General features: G+C 35.4%; 1 protein-coding gene across 1 annotated transcript; it reads right to left on the bottom strand.

Moving 5' to 3' along the window:
- Positions 1-1,265: 1,265 nt before the first annotated feature.
- LOC104903786 (1-aminocyclopropane-1-carboxylate oxidase) lies at positions 1,266-5,571 on the bottom strand. The gene is made up of 3 exons (XM_010691896.3): positions 4,633-5,571; positions 3,494-3,860; positions 1,266-1,823 (listed from the first exon to the last, which is right to left on the bottom strand). The coding sequence occupies exons 1-3, from the start codon at positions 5,205-5,207 to the stop codon at positions 1,575-1,577; spliced, it is 1,191 nt and encodes a 396-aa protein (XP_010690198.2). The 5' UTR covers positions 5,208-5,571; the 3' UTR covers positions 1,266-1,574.
- Between the last annotated feature and the right edge of the window lie 16,060 nt (positions 5,572-21,631).

Raw genomic sequence — 21,631 nt, 5'->3', positions numbered from 1 at the left:
CATAATGCCCCCTTAGTTTTGTATAGTACTCATCAATGGTCATTGTTTCAGTTTGTTTGCAATCAGTTATAGCCACCTTAATTTGTTGTATACGCGGGCCATTCGCCACACAAAATCTACGCTCAAGGTACGTCTCCTTGGCATCATCATGGAAATGTATGGTGGCTGCGGGCTTCAACTCAATATTATGCAGCATCCATGACATGATCATGGAATGGACCGTGTCCTAGTCAAGAACGACAGTTGGTTCAGTGGGTTTGACGATTGTCTTGTCGACGAACCTTACTTACACCTAGTGCAAAGAGATAGAGAGTTATAGCTATCGCCCAAGCCACGTAATTCTCCCCGGTGAGCATCACGTGGGTAATGATGTTCCCCGGCTAATCACCGGAGCCCAAATAATAGGGTGAGGAAGTGTTCACATGCGATTCTCCTTTCCCTCCATCAACAATCTTCTTTTTGTCCCACATGTTGTTTCTTCCTCCCTTACTTTTCAGGCGGGTGATGCTAGGGTTCCGGTAAGACAAACGAAAACTTCAGGCGACCACCATCCGATGATGTGGCTCTAATACCATTCTACGAAGGTTGCAATGCTTTGGTTTGTATTTTTGTTAATCGTTATATTGTTATGTTCTTTGCAGTGATGATATATATACATCCCTTGAATTCACAATCAGTACATGGGCCAATATACAAGACTTCAATATTCAAAACATAATGACCAAGGCCCAGACTAATCAAAAAATATTTATAGCCCATATAACATATAATCCAACAACTTTTTTTCATATTCCTTACTCTTCACATATTCTCTATTATCAAATACAAAATTGGCATTCTCTTGAAATATTAATAGTTTCTTCAAATTCTAATCCAATTCAATGCCCATTTTCCCAATCCAATCATCTGTATGTTGTGCACTTCTAGTACAATTACCAAATTGATGTTTATACTTTATAGTATCCAAACTCATTATCTAGCAAAGCACATATGGATGATTGATTTCTATGACTAAATACTCCAATTTTAACCTTTAAAAAATACTCATGTTTTGTCGTTTTGAACTTACATTACGAGTCAATCTAACTTAGATCAAAATATAGAAAGTATTAACAGCACAAGTTAACTTTTAGGATAACACCATATATATACTTGATTGTACTTGCAAAATTTGTTGGATCTTATGATTATACAATCGATCCTACTAGCCCCTATCGATCTAAAGTAGAATCATTTCTTTGATATTATAGTTGACAAGCATGAAATACAAAATATCAATACATAATACTCTCTTCGTCCAAAAATACATAGTCACAGGTTTTGAAACTCTCATAACTAAAGAAATACACGATACAATTTTAATCCAAATAAAACTCTTTATATTATATAGTTGGATCTCTCTCGTCTCTCCTTTACTCAATCTTCATAAAAGTGTGACGATCAAACAAATTGCAAATCATTACTAGTAATATACAAGACTAATTTTACCAAACGGACAGGGTAGAGGTTTTTTGATAAACACGAACAGGATAGACGCTATCGTCAAAATTATCGTAATGAGCACAATGGAGGGGTTATGGATGTGATAATTTGCTATAAATATGGAGCAGAAACTGACATGCTATTGTGATTACTATTGCAAAAAGAGCTTGCTGTCGTAGTGAAATAACGTTTTCTTGCTTATTCCCTTGGTGGTGTAAGCCTGTTGTTTCCACACTTATAGTGGGAAGAGACCAAAGAAAAGCCAACGATATACAATCTTTTCTTTTGCTTGTATATATTGGTTTTCCTATGACATGTTTGTATCGTCCACCACTCCAAGCCTGTGATATTATCCAAATTAATAGATAATATATATAAAAACAAAGAAACAGGAGAGAAGCTAAGCATATTATCGCTATGTTTAGTTTTAAGTACTACCTATAATGATCAATGACATTGCAATGGTATGATTACCCAAAGTAGCTCAAACAGGAGGAATACAAAAATTAAAGGTGACAGCTTAAAAGGATACTAATCGATTTAATTGCAACATACTTACATCATCATTATATATCAAGGGACACGAGGGGTCTTCCATGTCAGATTTGTTGGTCATGATGATAATGAAGTTACTATTTAAACGAAGTCATAAGTCATAACTATAAAGAAATTTAGAGTATATTCACTCCACTTTTTTAAAAAATAAATAAATATAGATAAGTTTAGTTAAGTTTTGATAAACTCAGTTATGGTCTAATAACGAGTAATAAAGTTTAATAAATTTAGATAAGTCTTGATAAGTTTAGTTCATAAAAATAAGCAAAAATAAGGTCTCTGTCACAAAATAAGGTCTAATAAGCTCAAATAAGTTTAGTTAAATTCAGATAAGTTCATATAAGCAAAAATGAGTTGAATAGAATATGCTTGATGTTAATAAAATCATGTGATGAAATTGCCCCATTAAAGATATAACAATATATTTAAATTCAGAGAAATAAACATTAGATTAATTCTTGAAAACACAAAATATAACGCTCACCTACTTAAATCTTGTTTGATAAAGAGAAGATGGATGAATGAATAATTTAGCTTCTAGTACAAGTGTTTTTTTTAAAAAATATTCCCTCCGTTTCCTAAAGATCTTCCCACTTACTGTTCTTACAGATACCAAGGAAAATCAAGTTGTGTGGGGCATGGTGTGAGTAAAGTAGGAGAGAGAAAGGGGTTAAGATAAATAAACAAATAAAAAGGGGTTAAAGTAGGAGAGAGAAAGAGAGTAAAATTGAATTAATAATGTAATGGTGGACCATATGATAGTGACATAAGAGGGTAAATAAGGAAATTTGTTTTGCCAAATAAGGAATAACGCAAAAGAGGGAAGATCTTTTGGAAACACCCTTAAACGGAAAGAAGGAAGATCTTTAGGAAACGGATGGAGTATATTCTTAATTATAGTACTTTGAGATTATACATTAAGAGATCACAGACGCACATGTGACATATAAACTTGATATCTATAAAATCACACTCTTTCAAAGTGTGGAATAGAACATTTGATGGATTACTATGTGAAAATTATATTAAGATGAAGTGAGACACATATACCAATAAATTATACGCTAAAAGCTCTATTATAATTAAAGTGGCTGAAGTTTGATCTCTTTGAAATTTGTAATATTACAATGCATTGTACTTTACTTCCTACTTCAGATACTCCTTTTGTTTCATTTTAATCTACACACTTACATTTTTTACACATTCAAAGACATATATCTTTAGTTTTGTATTTGTAAAAAATTATAAAAAGTACATATTAATAAAATAAATGTTATGATGAATCTAACAAGATCCCATATGACTATATTTTCATCCGCGTATAAATCACAAATGATGGTCAAAGTGAAATTTGTGAATAGTATAAAATGTCAAAGTGTGTAGATTAAAATGAAACGGATGGAGTATATAATAAGGCTTTTCGACCTAGGTTTAAAGTGTTCATGTATGGGTTTACCTGTATTTGATCCCCAGCTGTGACAATCAAGGCATTCTGTAATGGAGTGAAAGAAATCCAGCCTTTCTTGGAGTAGACATGAAACTCAGAAAATCCATCACAAATATGCAACGATAATGCATGTGAATAATCTGATCCTTTAATCATCATCCTTATAACATCATATCGGAGAGCGCTAAGGCATTGATCAGCTGCCACATCATGGGGGTGCTTGTAGATGTGGCATACACAACCATGCACATTACTATTATGATGTCCTTCAGCTTCACCTCTTGGTATCTTGGGTAAGTTCCAATCATCATTCAAGATCATCATAATGTCTTTGCAAACCTTATCAATAGCTGATTCTAATCTCTCCATTTTATCACTGCAATGTGTAGAGATCTTTTAGTTATACTTCTATATTACATGCTATTTGCATTTGGCATAGTGTTTTATGCACTTTGTGAACTAGTTAACTCATGGAAAAACATAAATGACATGAAGTAATATCTTATTATATAGGACATTGGCGTCATTTTGTAGTTAATAATAAATGCTAATAATAGTAATCTGCCTATATAATATTATTGAAAGTTTATATCCACCGTTATTATAATGCAACTCGTTTCTCCGTTAAATGTCTTTTCTTTTACTTAAAAAAATATTGGATGCTGTTGAGTATTGACGAAATTTTTGCAACAGTAACATATAAATTTTCAGAGATGGGAGGAAATTCTAATTAATTTAACTTCATCATGGAACTATCTTCACAAAATCAACGTACTCATTAATCTATCATCTATTACCCATTAATGAAAACGTAAAAGTTATCTAAATAATTAAGAATATGTATAGCACATGAAGATTCTAGGATATAGAATAAATAACATACTGTCTTTGAGTACGGTTGCTATCCCAAAACCATAAAAGTGTAGTAAGTAAATAATCTTATAACATATATGATGTTTTGGTTTATTTAATTTGAATGGAATGATTGATTGATCAAATGGTGTCTTCATAATTCATATGGCATCCATCTAACATGAGTGGCATAAACTTTGTCACTAGTGACAAAATTAATCGGAGAAACAAAAACACCTTAAGAACAAAAAAAAAAATCAAATAATGGACAAATACATGAATTGGCCGTTAAATACCTGAATTTTGAATACTTGACAGGCCAAATTCCCTCCATTTTTAACTTAAAACCACAATTCCTTCCCCAAACAAACTCCTCACTCATCTCACTAACAACCTCTTCTTGCTCCCCACTCACCTCCTCAAAACCATACCTCACATCAACCGACCTCACCGCCATTATCTTCTCCTCCGGCGACATCCGAAAAACCCGCCTCGCCCGCCTGACCACGGTCGCTATTAACTCCGACGAAATCCCATGATTGATCACCTGAAAACACCCAATGTCCGACAGAGAATCCCGGATCATAGCAATTGAATCATCTCTGTTTAACTTCAGGGCCTGAAAATCGACGGCTAGGATTTCCCTGAGAGGTGTTTGCTTTGGAAATATTCGATGCGGGAGAATGAGGTCCGGGACTCGGAGGGTGTGCTCTAAGAACTCCGATAAGACCTCGTCATTCGCCACGGAGGAGGCTCGCCGGCTCGAGCCAATCGGGGATGGCGGCGGGGCTCGAAAATCGAATGTGTTTTTTTCTTTATCTTGGTTATTGTCATGTTGTTGTAAGGAAATTTTGGGTGAATTTGTTGGCATTTTGTTTTTTTGGGATTGAGATTTTTAATTGAATCAACAAAGAAAAAGTTAGTAGAAGCTATAGCTATAGGCTTGTTGTGTATTTAATCACTAAATTTACTTTTTTTTGGGGGGCTTTTCGACAGGAATGATGAGAATGTCCAAAACATTCATAATGATCATACTTTTTTTTTTTTTTGGTTTGCTTTCGAATTTTTTTATTTTTATATGACAAGTTAGTAAAAGTGTATGCTTTTGTTATTCATCTAAACTTTACAGCTTTGCTTTGTTTAATTGGTGGGTTTCAGGATCTAATTTGGTATCAAATGATGGAAAAGCAAAGGTGATGAATTAAGATATAAAGGACAGAGGTTTCAATCAGAGTTAGCGCCAAATACCTTCTAGCAACATAGTTTTGTTGAGTGTTACCCATTAGAGGGGCCTTGTAAATTATAACTAGTATTTGGGCCTAGGTGTTGCCTCGGATTGGTATTTTTTTCCAAATTTGATATGCATTTTTTTCCATTTCCGTTAAAATATATTAAGAAATACTCAACATTTAAAAGGTACAAATATAATAATGTGGATACTTAAAACATGATTAAAAGTTGGTTAAGTTGGTTGAGATGGTAATTGTGTCATGCTATAATAGCAAGAGGTCACGAGTTTAAATCTTGTTGCAAGCTAATTTTAGTTTTGTTAATTGACATCACTTACCTACACATTGGACAATTCTAATGGACTAACAGAGGTGCCACGTGGAGTGTATACATTGTCACGCACGCATTTTAATATATTTGTATAGATGTTAGATGTAGAGGTGACCAACGAGCCGGGCCTACTGCATAAATTATATGGGTTGTGCTAGATCATGGTTCTGTAAGCTCGGTCCAGCCCATTTAACTCCTTTTGAAAATTTTTGTATCTAATAAACATATACCTTCTCTAAAAGAAACAATAATATATTTCCTCGGTTTTTTTAGATGTTACACTTTTGAAAAATTGGGTTCCCTAGGCAAAAATTGAAGGAGTGATTAGGAGAGAATAAGGATAGGAGATTAAGCATGTGGGGATCATTGCACATGAGGGGTTTAAGGGAAGGGAGAAGAGAGAAAAGAGGGACCACAACTTGGTTCCCTCCTTTTTTTTTTAGAAGGCCAAAGAGAGAGAAAATGGGGCCCATCCAAAAAATTTGGCACCAATTGATTTTCTCTCCAATAATTTCATAAATTTCAAATTTTGCAAAAAATTTAAATTTCCCATTTCAAACATTGTTTAAGCCTAAATTTTCCATACTCTCTCTTCTGCTATATAAACCCCCAACATTAAATGAGGGTTTCTTTCACAAAATGAAGAGAGAGAAAATATTGTCAAGCACCATTGTTTAGTTCAATTACAAAAATCAGATAATATCCACTAATTCACTGCACACACCGCACACTAATGTTCAAAAATAATTATCCAAAAAATTAAGAACAGAAGTTTCCCACAAAAAATTAAACTTCAAATTTCAGTCCTCAAAAAAAAAATTCTCCAGCAATGAATATGGGGTCAACAAATGAGGGAGGGGCAGGTTTGTTTGGCCTTCAAGAGTTGTTGGAAATTGAAGGCATGGATGATTATTGATACATGAGATGTGGACGCATTATAACAGTGATGATGACCATTACATAAAGGATGGGAATGAAGCTGAGCAACAACATCAGCAAGGTCAGTAACACCAACCAAACACAGAAATACAAAACAATGTGAGTTCATCACCCAAAAACCACATTTAACTCTAACAAAAAGGAGAATGTTGGTTGATGACCTTCTTACCTCTGAAATAAATGGTAAAGTTTCATGGGGTTTAAAAAGAGAATTAGCAAGAAAGCATGGCATAAGCAGGATGACATTAGATAGAATATGGAAAGATGCAAAAAAACAGAGAGAAAGTGGGCATGCCATAGATGTGAGAAACAAAAAAGTTTATGAGGAACAATGGCTTTAGTCAGTCCCACTTCAACTAAGGACAAGTATTAGGGCATTTGCTGGTTATCTTAAAGTCCTCTCATCCACTATTTATATACTACTCAAATAGGCCAAGAAGTCAAACAAGCAGCACCCACCCAAAACTGACAGAAGATCACAAGCTTCAAAGAATTAAGTGGGTGTTACAACACAGATTACCAACAACAAGGACACAACCACCAAATTTGTTGACATGCAAAATGTTGTTCACATAGATGAGAAGTGGTTTTATTTAAGTCCAGACATGAAGATGTTTTACTTGCTCCATGCGGAAGATGACCCTTATAGTTGTTGTCAATCCAAGAGATTTAAGATCAAAGCTATGTGGTAAAAATAACCGTTGCATGCAGAAATAGCAAGAATGAGTTTCTCTCCCTAGATTTCCTCTCGACACAAAGTGTTGTTGCCATGGCAAGGAAAAATGGTGAGAAAACTCAGAATCAAAATCCTGGAAAATCAATGGCAAAACCTTGTGGTCCTTCATCAGATTCACAGGCATTGAAAACGCGATCGATGGATGAAATACTTGGCATTGAAGCTCTTGATTTTGGCTTAGGCTCTGTTCTTACTCCAAAATCATCAATCCAAAATTTGCAGCAGCAATAAGAGATTCGTCACACATTCAATGAGTGGCTTCAATCTTTGCACTCAAAACCTTCACAGAAGTATGAAGGTATGAATTAATCCAATTCCCGTCCTACAACAATTTAATGATGTTGCAGATGAAAATGTGAATGCGATGGATGATGATATGGATAGAATTAACCTTGATTTAGATAAACAACACACTAATCTGGATCATATTCATGAATCTCATCCTGTTCGAATAGAATTAGAAGATATTAAGGATGAAATCAATTACTGGAATTCGTCAATTATCTGCTATGTAGTTGGTGCGAATCCACCAATACAGGTTATGGATGGATTTGTGAGGAGAATTTGGAAGAATTTTACGATTGATAAGGTTGCTGTTGTTAAGAAGGGAATCTTCTTGGTGAGATTTGCTGCGATGGATTCTAGGGACCAGGTTATGAATAGGCACTATTTTTTTGATAGTAAACCTATAATCATGAAGAAATGGCATGCTGGAATGGATTTTGAACGTGATGAACTTAAAACTATACCAATCTGGGTACTGTAAAAGATTGGGCTGAAATATTGGGGGAGAGAAGTCTCTTCATCACAAGATAGTTGCTCAATTGGGAGATCCTATTAAAAGGGATGATGCAACAAGGAATCGTGATAAGCTGCAATATGCAAGAATTCTGATAGAAGTGAAGATGAATCAGGATTTACCTAATAAAATTGAGTTTGTGAATGAGCATGGAGAGCTCACTATAGTCCCAGTACATTATGAATGGAGACCAATACATTGCAACAATTGTAATGGTATTGGCCATGCTGCATTAGACTGTAGAATCAAAAAACCTCAGAAGAGATGGGTTAAGAAACCAGTGCAGCAACAAAATGTTAAACAGTTTGGGATTGAGAATGAGGAAGCACCAATGATTCAACCTGTGGTGGGACAGGCTGAACCTACTGCACCACTGAGTCATACAGATTTAGATCCAGATGGCTTTCAGAAGACTCTTCGACCTATTAAGGTGAGGGTCAATGTTGCAAAGGAAACCAGTGTATCTAACTCTTTCAATCTGCTGCATGAAGGAGTAACTAGGGAGGCAGATATGCATAATAATGGTTTGACTGGGGATGCATTAGGAATTGAGAAAGGGAACTCTCTCCATCCTAATGGATAGAATTTTATGCTGGAATGTAAGGGGGATTAACATGGCAAAGAAGCAGGAAGATGTTAGATTATACATCAATAAAGTTTCTGTTGGCCTTGTTAGTCTCCTAGAGACTAAGGTGAAGAGCTCCAATTTAGGAACTCTTTACCAAAGAATGTTCTCTGGATGGTGTTTTACAACAAACTCATCATATCATGCCGGTGGAAGGATAATAGTAGCATGGAAGGCAGGTAGTTTCCATTTAAACATTATATCTGCATCTAGTCAGTATATCCATTGCTTTGTTCAACCCATAAGTGGTAGAACTGAATTCTTCTGCACATTTATCTATGCTTTTAATGAAAGTAAAAGCAGGGAGATATTATGGGAGGATTTGAGGAAGCTGTATATATACTCAGGAAGCTTGGATTATCAGTGGTGATTTAAATTGTGTAATGAGCCCAGAGGAAAGAATAGGATCATTGGTTGAAGAGATTGAGATAAGGGATATCAGAATGTGCATGACTGCATGTGAATTGTCTAACATCAAGAGTGTGGGCAATCTGTTCACATGGAACAATGAGCAAGAAGGTAGCAGAAGATTATACTCTAAACTGGATAGAGTGATGGCTAATTCCAGATGGCAGGACATTTATAGTTCAGCTGAGGTATGTTTTCAAAATGAAGGTGAGTTTGATCACTCACATGCTTTAATCACTGTGTATCCAAGAGACAACACTGGAGTGAAGCCTTTCAGGTACTTTACAATGTGGAAGAGTGCTCCACAGTTCATGGATATAGTGAAGAAGGGATGGAGCTCAACTGTTCAAGGCACTAAGATGTATGTGATTTTGCAGAAATTAAAAGCTGTGTAAAAAGGTTTAAAGGAGTTGAATAGAACTAGGTTTGCAGAGATACAGGTGGCAGAGGTGGCTGCATACAACAAAATGTTGGCAGCTCAAAATTTAATGCACCAGATCTGTATGCTGATGCTGAACTAGTAGTTGTAAAAGATTATATCTGTAAACATAAGGCTTATATTGAATTTCTGAAACAAAAAGCCAAGATAGAGTAGATTAAGAATGGTGATGAAAATACCACTCTTTTTCACCAAAGTATCAAGGCTAGGAAAATTCAGAATCATGTTTACAGTATATATGATGCTGATGGTAGATGGGTTAAAGATGCTAAGGAAGTTACTAAGGCCTTCTTGACATATTATAAAGACCTGCTTGGTACATATGAAATCAGGAACTCTGTGTCACCTCTAGTTATGGAATGTGGGCCTGCTCTCACAGAAGCTCACAAATGCTTACCGGAAGCTCCATACACAGTGGAGGAAGTAAAGCATGCTCTCTTCTCCATTCTAGGAAACAAAGCCCCTGGTCCTGATGGATTCAATTCTTTCCTTTATAGAGATTCATGGGATATAGTTGGTGAAGAAGTGGTAATGGTTGTCCTAGATGTATTACAAAGTGGGAAACTACTGAAGAAGCTAAATACCACCACTATCACACTCATTCCTAAGGTCAAGTGTCCTAAGAGTGTGAAGGAATTCAGGCCCATATATTGTTGTAACACAATTTACAAATGTGTTACAAAGGTACTCTGTGGGAGGTTGAGGCAAATTTTTCCAAATATAATAATGGAGAACCAGGGAGGCTTTGTTCATGGCAGATACATAGCTCATAATATCATGGTGGTTCAGGATTTGGTGAAAAATTATGGGAGGAAAAAGGCTCCTCCAAGCTGCATACTGAAAATAGACATCCAAAAAGCATATGATACAGTGAATTGGGAGTTCTTGAAGGAAATGCTCATTCATTTGTAGTTTCCAGCATGTTTCATACAGTTAGTCATGGAATGTATAAGTACACCCATGTTCTATGGAAGAGTTTTTTAAATCATCTAGGGGTTTGAGGCAAGGAGATCCCTTTTCTCCTCTCCTTTTTGTGATTTGCATGGAATACCTATCAAGGGTATTATGCAAAATGAGTAGATTAGAGAAGTTTCAATTTCTTCCAAAGTGCAAAGCCATGAGATTGACTCATTTATGCTTTGTAGATGATCTTATTTTATGTTGCAAAAGGTGATTATGCTTCTCTTTATCTACTATTGGGGGCTTTTAAGTTATTCTCCAATACATATGGTTAGAAGGCCAATGTGCAAAAATCAGCAATGTATACATGTGGAATGAAGGAACATGATGTCTAGAGGATCATTAATGCATCAGGCTTTGAAAGGAGTATATTACCTTTCAAATACCTTGGTGTTCCTATTTGTTCTAAGAAAATCTCTGCTGCACAGTGTGAAGTATTAACAATTAAGATCATAGCAAGAATTCGAATGTGGAGTACTAGGCATCTCTCATACATGGCCAGATGTCAGTTGATTAATTCAGTATTGCTTAGTCTACATGTATACTGGGCTCAGGTGTTTTTTCTCCCACAAAGAACACTCAATGATGTAATTAAAGCTTGTAGAGCTTTCCTCTTGAGTGGTCAATATTTCAGTAGTAAACCTGGGTCAATAGCATGGGAACACATATGCATCAAGAAGGAAGCAGGTGGTTTAGGATTCAGAGATATGAAGCTATGAAATATAGCTTGTTTAGGGAAATATGTGTGGGCTATTTCCACCAAACAAGACAATCTATGGATTAAATGGGTCAATGCTGTATACATTAGAGAAGATGATTGGTGGGATTATGTCCCAAAGTTTGAAGCTAGCTGGTACTGGAGAACAGTGTGTGGTATTAAAGAGAAATTGAAGAGATTCTATACAAATGCTGAAATGCAAGCTATGCTTAAATATTCTGGCTAGCAATACAACAGAAGCTACAGACTACAGCTAGGCTTGCTCACATACGCATCAGTGGATCAACCTTATGTCTTTTATGTGATTCTCAAGATGAAACTCACAGTCACCTTTTCTTTAATTGTGTATACAGTAGAACATGTTTGGGGAGCCTCAAGCAATGGATGGGAATCAAATGTGCTGCAAAAGAATTGAGCCAGTTATGCAGATGGATCAGAAGAAGCAAGATTTCTATGTTTAAGAAATAAGTGTTTATTGCTGGTGTTGCAGCTATTCTGTATCAAACATGGAGGAGTAGTATTTCTAGCTACTGGAATCAATGTATTCCTACTATTCATAGTACTATGCAACTTGTTAAAACTGAAGTGAAACTTCGAATTACTAGTGTAATGCCTAGTAAAGTGTCTAGAGAGGATCATATTAGGTTTAGGAATCTGAAGTAGTCTGTAATCTGGAGTATGTAATCTGGTGTTTCCTCTTGGGTTAAAGAGTCCAACCTAGTTGGTTTGTTTGCCCTTGAGGAAGTTGGTTGTAACTGTTTGAAATTAATAATACTACCTTAATTAACAAAAAAAAAAAAAGATCAAAGCTATGTTCATGTGTGCCACATCTAGACATTAAGGAATGTAAAGGGAGGATGATACATGATGGGAAATTTGGTATCTACCCTTTGTTGAGTATGTGCATGAGAGCTAAATATTCAACTAAGAACAGAAGGGCAGGAACTTTGGTGACAAAAGCAATTGAAAGTGTTAACCTAGCAGTTATGAGGGACATGATAATCAACACTATCATCCCTGCCATCATGAGGAATTAGCCTGAAGGTGTGTAAAAGAATACATCACTAGTAGAAAAAAGACGATTTGCGTCACCCTATTTGCGTCGCATGAAAGGCAAAACGATGCAATAACGTAATTTGCATCGCACATAAAGAGGAGTGAGACGCACAACATGGTTACATAAGCACCTGATATGTCCCATTTGTGTCGCACATGCCTTACATGCGTTGCAAAAGCCAAATGTGCGTCGGATACCCTGAGTCATGCGACACAAATCGTTTCTACATTAAAAAAAAAATTTAAACTATCTGCATCTCACGTCTTTTAGGTGCATTGCAAAATACCTAATTTGCAACGCACCTATTCAATGTGCGACGCATATTAAGGCCACTATACCCTTTTTATTTCACGAGGCCCACTATACCCTTTTTATTTCAGAAACCCTAGCCCTCACACGCCTCTCCCTCCCTCTCAATTCTCAGCGCCTCTCTCTCACTCTCTCTCTTTCTTTCTCTCTCTTCTCTTCAAACCCCTCCATCTCCGTCGAACACATCAAGTTCTAAACTCTGTCGCTTTAAACACCAACAACGACATCACATTCGAAGTAAGCAACGAATGAAAATTGAAAAAAAAACCAACCCTTTCTCAAATTTAACGTTCGAAGAAGAGTAGCGAATTTCGTTCGTTCCATTTCACGATTCTCAGGTATTTTTAGTTCAAATTTTATTCCGAATTTCTTCGTTTTGCCATATTTATATTTATTTTTTAAATTTGAAGAACGAGATTTGAAGAAGAACGAGATTACTTTCTGTTAGATTTAGTTTTTGGCGATTTGAAGAAAGAGATTTGAAGAACGAGATTGAAGAACGAGATCTGGTTTTTCGGCGATTTGTATTTTTAAAAAAAAATATATTTAGTAAAATTTCTGCCTGTTAGATCTGGTTTTCTTTTAGGTTTAGTTTATAATTTCGTTTTTTTGTTGTATGTTAGATCTGAATTTTTTATTTTTGATATTTGTTAGAATTTTTTCGTTTCTTAATCGACGCAAGACAATTTGTACCCTTGAGGTTCACTGGTTATTATTATCTCGTTTAATTTCATTTTACACTGTTAGATCTTGTGTTTTGTTGTATGTTAGATCTGGTTTAATTATTATCTCATTTTTTAATTATCGTCATTGGTTTCACTGGTTAGATCTGGTTCTTTTAATTTCTGTCCCGTTTCTTTTTCCTCGAATGCAGTACTAAAGCATTCATGCTTTGAACTGCATTTTTACAATTTTTAACATTTGGTCATTTGCGTCGCACATGGCGCAAGGTGCAACGCAGATGATTGATTTGCGTCGCACCCCATGCTATGTGCGACGCAAATTTCCCTTATATCCCTTTATATCCTGTAGTTTGTACGGGCTGGGAAGACCAATTTGCGTCGCACCGTATACAACGTGCGACAAAATAGATAAAATATTTGCGTCGTAGCAACATACGACGCATATCAGTTCTAGGTCATCTGCATCGAGACCTGTGCCGTTGGACCCAAGTCTGACGCAAATAGGGTTCCCAGGTCCGACAAAAATCGACCTTTTTCTATTAGTGTATACATACAGCAAGACAATACAAGACCTCACATTCATGTAGATGACCTAACATTTAGGACAGCAACAACTCAAAATGGGTTCAACATTGAATTAATCAATCAACCACCTCAGTCTCCTGACTTAAATGTGTTAGACTTGGGATTTCTTAGAGCAATTCAAGCACTACAATATCAATCATTTCTTAAAAATCTAGATGAATTGATTTTAAGAGTGCAGGACTGTTATGATTTCTTTGATCCAGAAGTATTAAAGTCTACTTGGTTCCAATTACAATATGTTATGGTAGAAATACTAAAGTGCAAAGGGGGGAACAATTATAAGAACCCACACCATGCAAAAAGAAAGCTAGAGAGACAGGGATTACTTCCAAAGAATGTTGAAGTTGAGCAAGAACTGATAGAAGAGGCAGTTGCTTATTTGAATGAGAGGTTTGTGAATGTAGGTGAAGCATTTGACTATTTAGATGCACATAAAGCCTAGAATGGGCAGAAGATGTGGCTACTTTTTTTGCACATAATGATGCTGTGTATGAAGAAACAGAATGGGGAGCAACTTTCTGGTATATAACAAGACAAATACACGGGTATAGAAGTTACAACACTTTTGTTTAAGCTTATGGACTAGATGAAGCAACACTTCTAAGCAAACCAGTAGTTTTTTGGGAGGTTTTTGTTTATTTATTCAAGTGTTATCTACATTTTGAAGGACTGATTTGTATAAGCAGTTATGCAACAATTATTGAAGTAAAGTATGTAGGGTTATGTTTATTTTTTGCATGTCAACAAGTTTAAAGTGACTTGTGTGTTTTATTAAATCCATCAGGTATAATTGCATGGCTCATTGAAGAAGCAGTAGATGATTTCAAACCTGAACTTATTGGTTTAACACCAATAAGGAGCAAATTATCTAATGCTCCTCAAGCCCAAAGCATGAGTCCCTTCATCATCTGGATTATAATTATTTTTTAAAAAATAGGGACTCAGGTTACCACCAACAGAGACTCAATTGACTTAGCAGTGGGGGACTGACATAACTCATCAAACCAGGCATGAGTAATTACATCATTAGCCAAATTTTCACCCTCCAACCTCCAATCCAACCAACTCAATAGGCAACCCAAAACAGTAGGCTATATGAAGCAATATCCAACATTTTTCCACATACCAACCACACAAAAATAGGCATCATAACAATATTAGGCAGTCAACCAACACCAACAGCCAACTAAGCATAATAGACAACATAATAGTTTAAGGCAACCAAAAATATATCCAACCAACTCAATAGGCAACCCAAAACAGTAGGCAACATGAAGCAATATCCAACATTTTTTTCCACATACCAACCACACAAAAAAAGGCATCATAACAATATTAGGCAACCAACCAACACCAACAGGCAACCAAGCATAACAGACAACACAACAGTATTAGGCAGCCAAAAATATATTCAACCAACTCAATAGGCAACCCAAAACAGTAGGCAACATAATGAAGCTATATCCAACAATTTGCCACATACCAAACACACAAAAATAGGCACCATAACAATATTAGGCAGCCAACCAACACCAACAGGCAACCAAGCATAATAGACAACACAACAGTTTTAGGCAAGGATAAATTTTATCCAACCCACAACAACAAAATAATGAACAGGACTCAATTCACTAAGTAAACATGCACCAAAACAATATGTAATTAAATGGAGTTAGGATGATAGAACCTCAAGGACTCAAATCATTAGCTTTACGCCTGATTAGGAAGCAATAGAAATCAGGATCAAGTTCTGAGCTTATGCAGGGGCTCAAAGGTATTTCAAGCTGATCCTCATCAGCCTCCTCAGAATCCAACAAAGTCTTCAACCACATCAAAAACCTTGAACCCCCCATCAGTCTCCACATACATCGCATACGTTGTGCCTTTTTCGTCGTAGATCGTTGAAGGCCGTAGCACTGCAACCCAAACACTCACTTTTCCTCTTCCCAGGGACCTCAGCCTCACCCAACTTCAACTTCCTCTTTGACCCCATAAGTTCCTTCTCCTTCCCCTTCACCTCTTGAACCTTACCTTTCTTTGAAACATAGTAAAAAGCCGGAGCCCTTAGGGCGCATATAATCTCATGAGTAGAACACTACATAACCTTACCTTTTTTCACGTCCCCATCTTCCTCAACCTTCGATCTAGGCCTCAACCTTTGTGAAATTGGTCTAAGGTCCAGGATCTGCTCATTTAAGGGACTCAGAATTTGAGGATTGGAAGAAGAGGGACATAATTCCCTAGGTAACCTAGTAACCAGGTAAAATTCATCAACCACCACACCCAAAGCCTTAAAGGCATAAGGAAGAAGCAAATGCTTTGCGTCTCCACTATCAAAAAGCCTTATTGGCCAAGGAGACCTCGACTCAAATGCATGCATCAACTCGCGGATGCTATCAGATTCATCAGCGTCATTAGTTTGGAACAACCCATTAACAAGGGGTTGAAGATTAGGAACATACATCTTCGGCGGTTTTTGAAGGTTTTTTTTCTTCTGAAAACCGGAAACAAGGTTTTTTAAGCAGTTGAAGATGAATTATAGGGATGAGAGTGAGGATTTCAAGAGATGAAAGAAGAATTTGAAAGTTTAAGAGGAGATTTGAGGAGGAAGTGAAGAGAGAAATTCAAGTTCAGTAGAGAGAGAAACAGTAGATCAGAAGAGGGGAAATGAAAGTGGGGGAGAAAAGATGAAGTTTTGATAGGGAGTGGAAGTTCGTCGAATTAGGGTTGGGAATTGGGGAAGAACATTAATGGGGGTGAGATGAATTAGTGTGAAGAAGTTGGGGGGTTGGATGCAATAAATGATGATGGGGAAGATGGAAAGGTAGTTGGGGGTTTATATTTTGATGGGAATTGTTAAAATTTGATTAGATTAGTTAATGTTTTAATAGGTTAGATCAAGGGGGTTTTAATTTTTAAATTTGTAGTTAGCAAGGGTAAGTTGGACATTTCACTAGGCAAAACTTACTAAAATAGGAAAAAAAAAAAGTGTAACATCTAATTTGTAACATGCAATTTAAGGAAAGTGTAACATCTAAAAAAACGGAGGAAGTATTAAAATTTGATGCATTGAATACAATCTTGATATTGTAGAACATTACATAAAGTTGTACAAGGCCATTACAGAGATATCTCTTCTCCACAAAGGAGTAGCAGTAGTTTGACAATCAGTACATCTCTTCAGTTCATTGCTACTACTTTGGGATTCCGAAACCGAGCACTGCTGTAAAACATAAAATGACACAAACAACTCCAATTTTCACTGCATTTACTCCTTACTTCTACTACAGATTTATTTTTATTTTTAAACAAGTGACATAAATACAAGTATACACTTACTTCTTCCTTTAGATCTAACATCATGATGAAATAATTATAAGAGTTGTTATGAGACAAAAAGAGAAGATAAGAGATGAGAGGTAGAGAATGAGAAATGATCAAATACAACAGTGATCAAAAGAATTGAAAAAAAATAAAAAAAAATAAAATATATCACCTAATCAAAGAAGCTAGTTGCATCACTCTCATCATCATCGTCTTCATTTATCGCCTCATCACAAGATTTTGAATCATGATCGAAATCAAGAGCAATGCTATGCTCTTCACGACGCCAATCTTGAACAGTTTTTGACTTCAAAGAGCTACGATTAGGGGAGATTGTCTTTCCTCCAATACTAAATGCGGACTCTCAAGCTACCGTACAAACTGAAATAGTAAGTGAATCTTGAGGCATATAAATGTTGTGTTTTGATGATGAAAATTAATATAATATGTTATAGCATGAAAGTTTACAACAGATGATTGAGAAAGGAATAAACAAATGAAGACTTTGAAGAAGTGAAGAATCAAGATTGAAGTCCAAGTTTATATTCCTAAGTATAGTTACTTTATGTAAAAATGTAATGTACTTGAACTAAGTGATATGCTATGTGCTGAGTAAAGAAATATAAAATTAATGTAATTATTATTTTCTTAGAGTTAAGAAAATAAATAATTGTATTAATATTATATGTCTATATAAAAGTAAATTAATTTTCGAAATAAACCAGAGTTTTAAATAAAAGCATTTTTGTAAATGATTTTTTATGTAAAACGTGTTTTGATAAAAATCGTGTTTTAAATAAAAACGTTTTTGTAAAAGATTTTTTTAAGTAAAACGTGTTTTGATAAAAACTGTGTTTTGATAAAACGTGTAAAAATAGTTTTATAAAATCAAATTTTCTAATATAGAATTTGGAAAAAGAATTTGAGATAATAAAAGAGTTTGAGATAAAAAGAAAAGCTATTGGTTAGTCAAAATATAAGATAAATATTGATTTAAGGAAAACTTATCTTTTTAGAATTAAAGATAAAGATGAAAAAAGGATAAAGTTTGTTTTTCTAAAAAGGAAAGTTTTATCCCTTGAATTAAGGAGTAAAAGATAAATATATTTTGAAGGACTTTCGTCCAAGCCATGTACTATAAAAGGGTTTTATAATTCACTTTTGAATCTCACGTTTTCAGAGAGAAAAATCACAAATATTAAGAGCTGAAAACAATTTCCTAAGGCACTGAGCATAGCACTGTCGAGTCAGTTTCAAGTAACTATTATACGATTGTAATTGTCCTCTAATTGCTTGAATAAGAAGCACACGTTTGAGGATTCTTTCTTTTTGTAATTTCACTATTATGGAGAGTGTCAACTCTTAGAGTTAAGGGTTGTTTAGCACTACTAGGGTTAGTAGTGAGGGAGTCTTATTGTATCAAGAGGTTTATATTTTAGGATTCAAAGAAATAAAGAGTTTTGTTTCGTGTGGACGTAGATCTCAGAGGTGAGATTGAACCACGTTATTTATTGTGTTTGCATATCAAATTTCAAATACTTTAAGTTTTGGTTACACAAAATTCAAGTCAGCGATTTACGAGTGTTTGGCACAGTGCCAGGCATAGTGCCATAAAAGAGATTTTGTAAAAATCGATTAGATTTCACCACTCAATTCAACCCCCCCTTCTTGAGTGTCACCTTGTGTTCCAACAAGTGGTATCAGAGCAGACTATTCTCGTAAGACTAATCTCTAGAGAATAGAAACCATGAATATGCAAGATGACTCTCGCGACAGGCACTCCAGCCAGGTGTCCTACTTTCAATGGAAAGGATTACAGATGGTGGAAGACAAGGATGAGGATTTACATTTAAGGTTTAGATTTTGAATGCTGGAGAATCATAAGAACTGGACCTATTCTTATCCAAGTCAAAGATGCTGAAGGAAAGATGGTCGATAAGGATGAAGATGACTACAATTCAGTCGACTATACAAAAGCCGAAAAAAATGTCAAAGCTATGAGTATTCTCCAATGTGGAATTGGACCTGATGAATATTCAAGAATTTCGGCATGTACTACTGCTAAGGAAATATGGGACACACTGGAGCTGGCCCATGAAGGTACGAATGAGGTAAAACAATCTAGGATAGATTTACTAGTCCAACAATATGAACTGTTCACTATGAATAAAGACGAATCTATTAAAGAGAAGTTTACCAGATTCACACTAATAACTAATGAACAACGCTCGCTAGGAAAAATCTATTCTTCTGAAGATTTAGTTAGAAAAGTGTTAAGAAATTTAACCAATAAATGGCTTCCCAAAATCACTGCTATTCAAGAGGCTAAAGATCTAACAAAATTACTCTCACTAGAACAACCTATTGGATAATTAATGACTCATGAACTTGTCTTAGATTCGAAAACTAATGAACCAAAAAGTAAAGGTATAGCCTTGAGAACTGAATTGAAAATTGAAAATAGTGATAGTGATGATGATATTGATTTTCTTACAAGGAGATTTAAAAATTTTCTCAAAAAGAACAAAAACAACAATCCTAGATTAGATGAAAATTTTAAAGGTAAGAGCACTACCTCTAACTTTAAGAAAAGTGCTACTAATTCTGGTTGTTTCAAGTGTGGTGAGTACGATCACAGGATAAAGGAATGTTCCTTATGGCATGATGAGAAGCCTAAAGAAAGAAGGGAGCAATCCAAGAAAGAATTTAAAAAAGCTATGATAGCTATCGTTTGGGGAGATTCGGTTTCTGACGAAGAACAGTCAGAGGCACAGTGCCATGAAACAAAATTGTGTTTGAATGTTGTACAGACATCACAGAGAATGGCACAGTGCCAGGACGACTCAAGCTTGTGTTTAATGGCGAAAAGTTCAAACTCCCAAGATGAAACTGAAGATAATGAGGTAAGTCTTCTTTCTCTAAAACCTTCAATTCATCTTTTATCAAAAAACCAACTTGTTACTTTGCTTGAAAATATCATTGATGATTGTCAAGAAATGAATGATGATTTTTCAATCATGAAAAAAGAAGTGAAAATTTTAACTAAGCAAAAGATTGGGTCGGAACTTGAATATAAAGATCTATTAAAAGACTATAAGATACTGATGAAAAATAATGATGAACGAGAGAAAATAATTGAAGAGAAAGACACTGAGGTAAACGCACTAAGATATGAAAAATCTCTTGCTGATGACATCATATATAAATGGCACAGTGCCATACATTATATTAGAAGCTGAAAAAACGAGTCTTGAAAAACAAATTGAATCATCAAATCATGAGTTAGTTGAACTTAAGAGTTCAAGATATAAATCGACTAGTGTTCCACTAATGCTGCCCAGTGATGCTAAGTTAAGTGAAGAAATTGATAAAGTTAAAAGAGATTTAGAAAATTCGAGAAAAAGAAGTAGTGATTTAAATAACTCAGTCAAAGCCTTAGAATCACAACTATCTACTGCTCGAAGGATGCATGAAAAATGGACTAATGGACTAAATGCCCTAAATCACTTAACTAGCACCACAAACAATGTGAACAAAATTGGTTTAGGTTATACGAGTCAGGCACACAGTGTACGACACAGTGCTAGAACCTTCGAAGAGATTTTCGAAAGAGAAAATACGTGGATCTACCTGAATATCTAATTTGCAACTTTTGTGGAAATAATGGTCACCTAATTGATGACTGGAACATAAAGAAAAAATGAATTGCAAAGAATGTTAAACATGTGACTCAAATATGGGTTAGGAAAGACATACTAGACGCTCAACGAAAGAAAAAGGAACCCAAGCAGATTTATGGGTTCCTAAAACTAACAAGTGATTTTTTTGCAGGCAAATGTGAGAGGAAGCAGCCTATGGTATCTTGACAAAGGCTGCTCAAGACATATGACTAGTGATAAATCTCAATTCCTCTCACTAGTAGCCTACCATGGAGGGTGTGTTACATTTGGCGATAACAAAAAGGGATAAATAATTGGTATTTGAAACGTCAACAAATCCCTAACACACTCCATAGAGAATGTGATGTTGGTAAGTGGTTTGAAAAATAATTTGTTAAGCATACCACAATTGTGTGATCGATCAAGGTAATTATGTTGAATTTCAGGCATGAATGTTTTACAAGGTAATTTATGACTTTGGGATTAATTTCAGG

The sequence above is a fragment of the Beta vulgaris genome, chromosome 9 (genome assembly GCF_026745355.1).
Source record: "Beta vulgaris subsp. vulgaris cultivar EL10 chromosome 9, EL10.2, whole genome shotgun sequence".
Taxonomy (NCBI): Eukaryota; Viridiplantae; Streptophyta; class Magnoliopsida; order Caryophyllales; family Amaranthaceae; genus Beta; species Beta vulgaris.
Note: the sequence above shows the minus strand (reverse complement) of the source record. Positions and strands in the feature narration are given on the sequence as shown.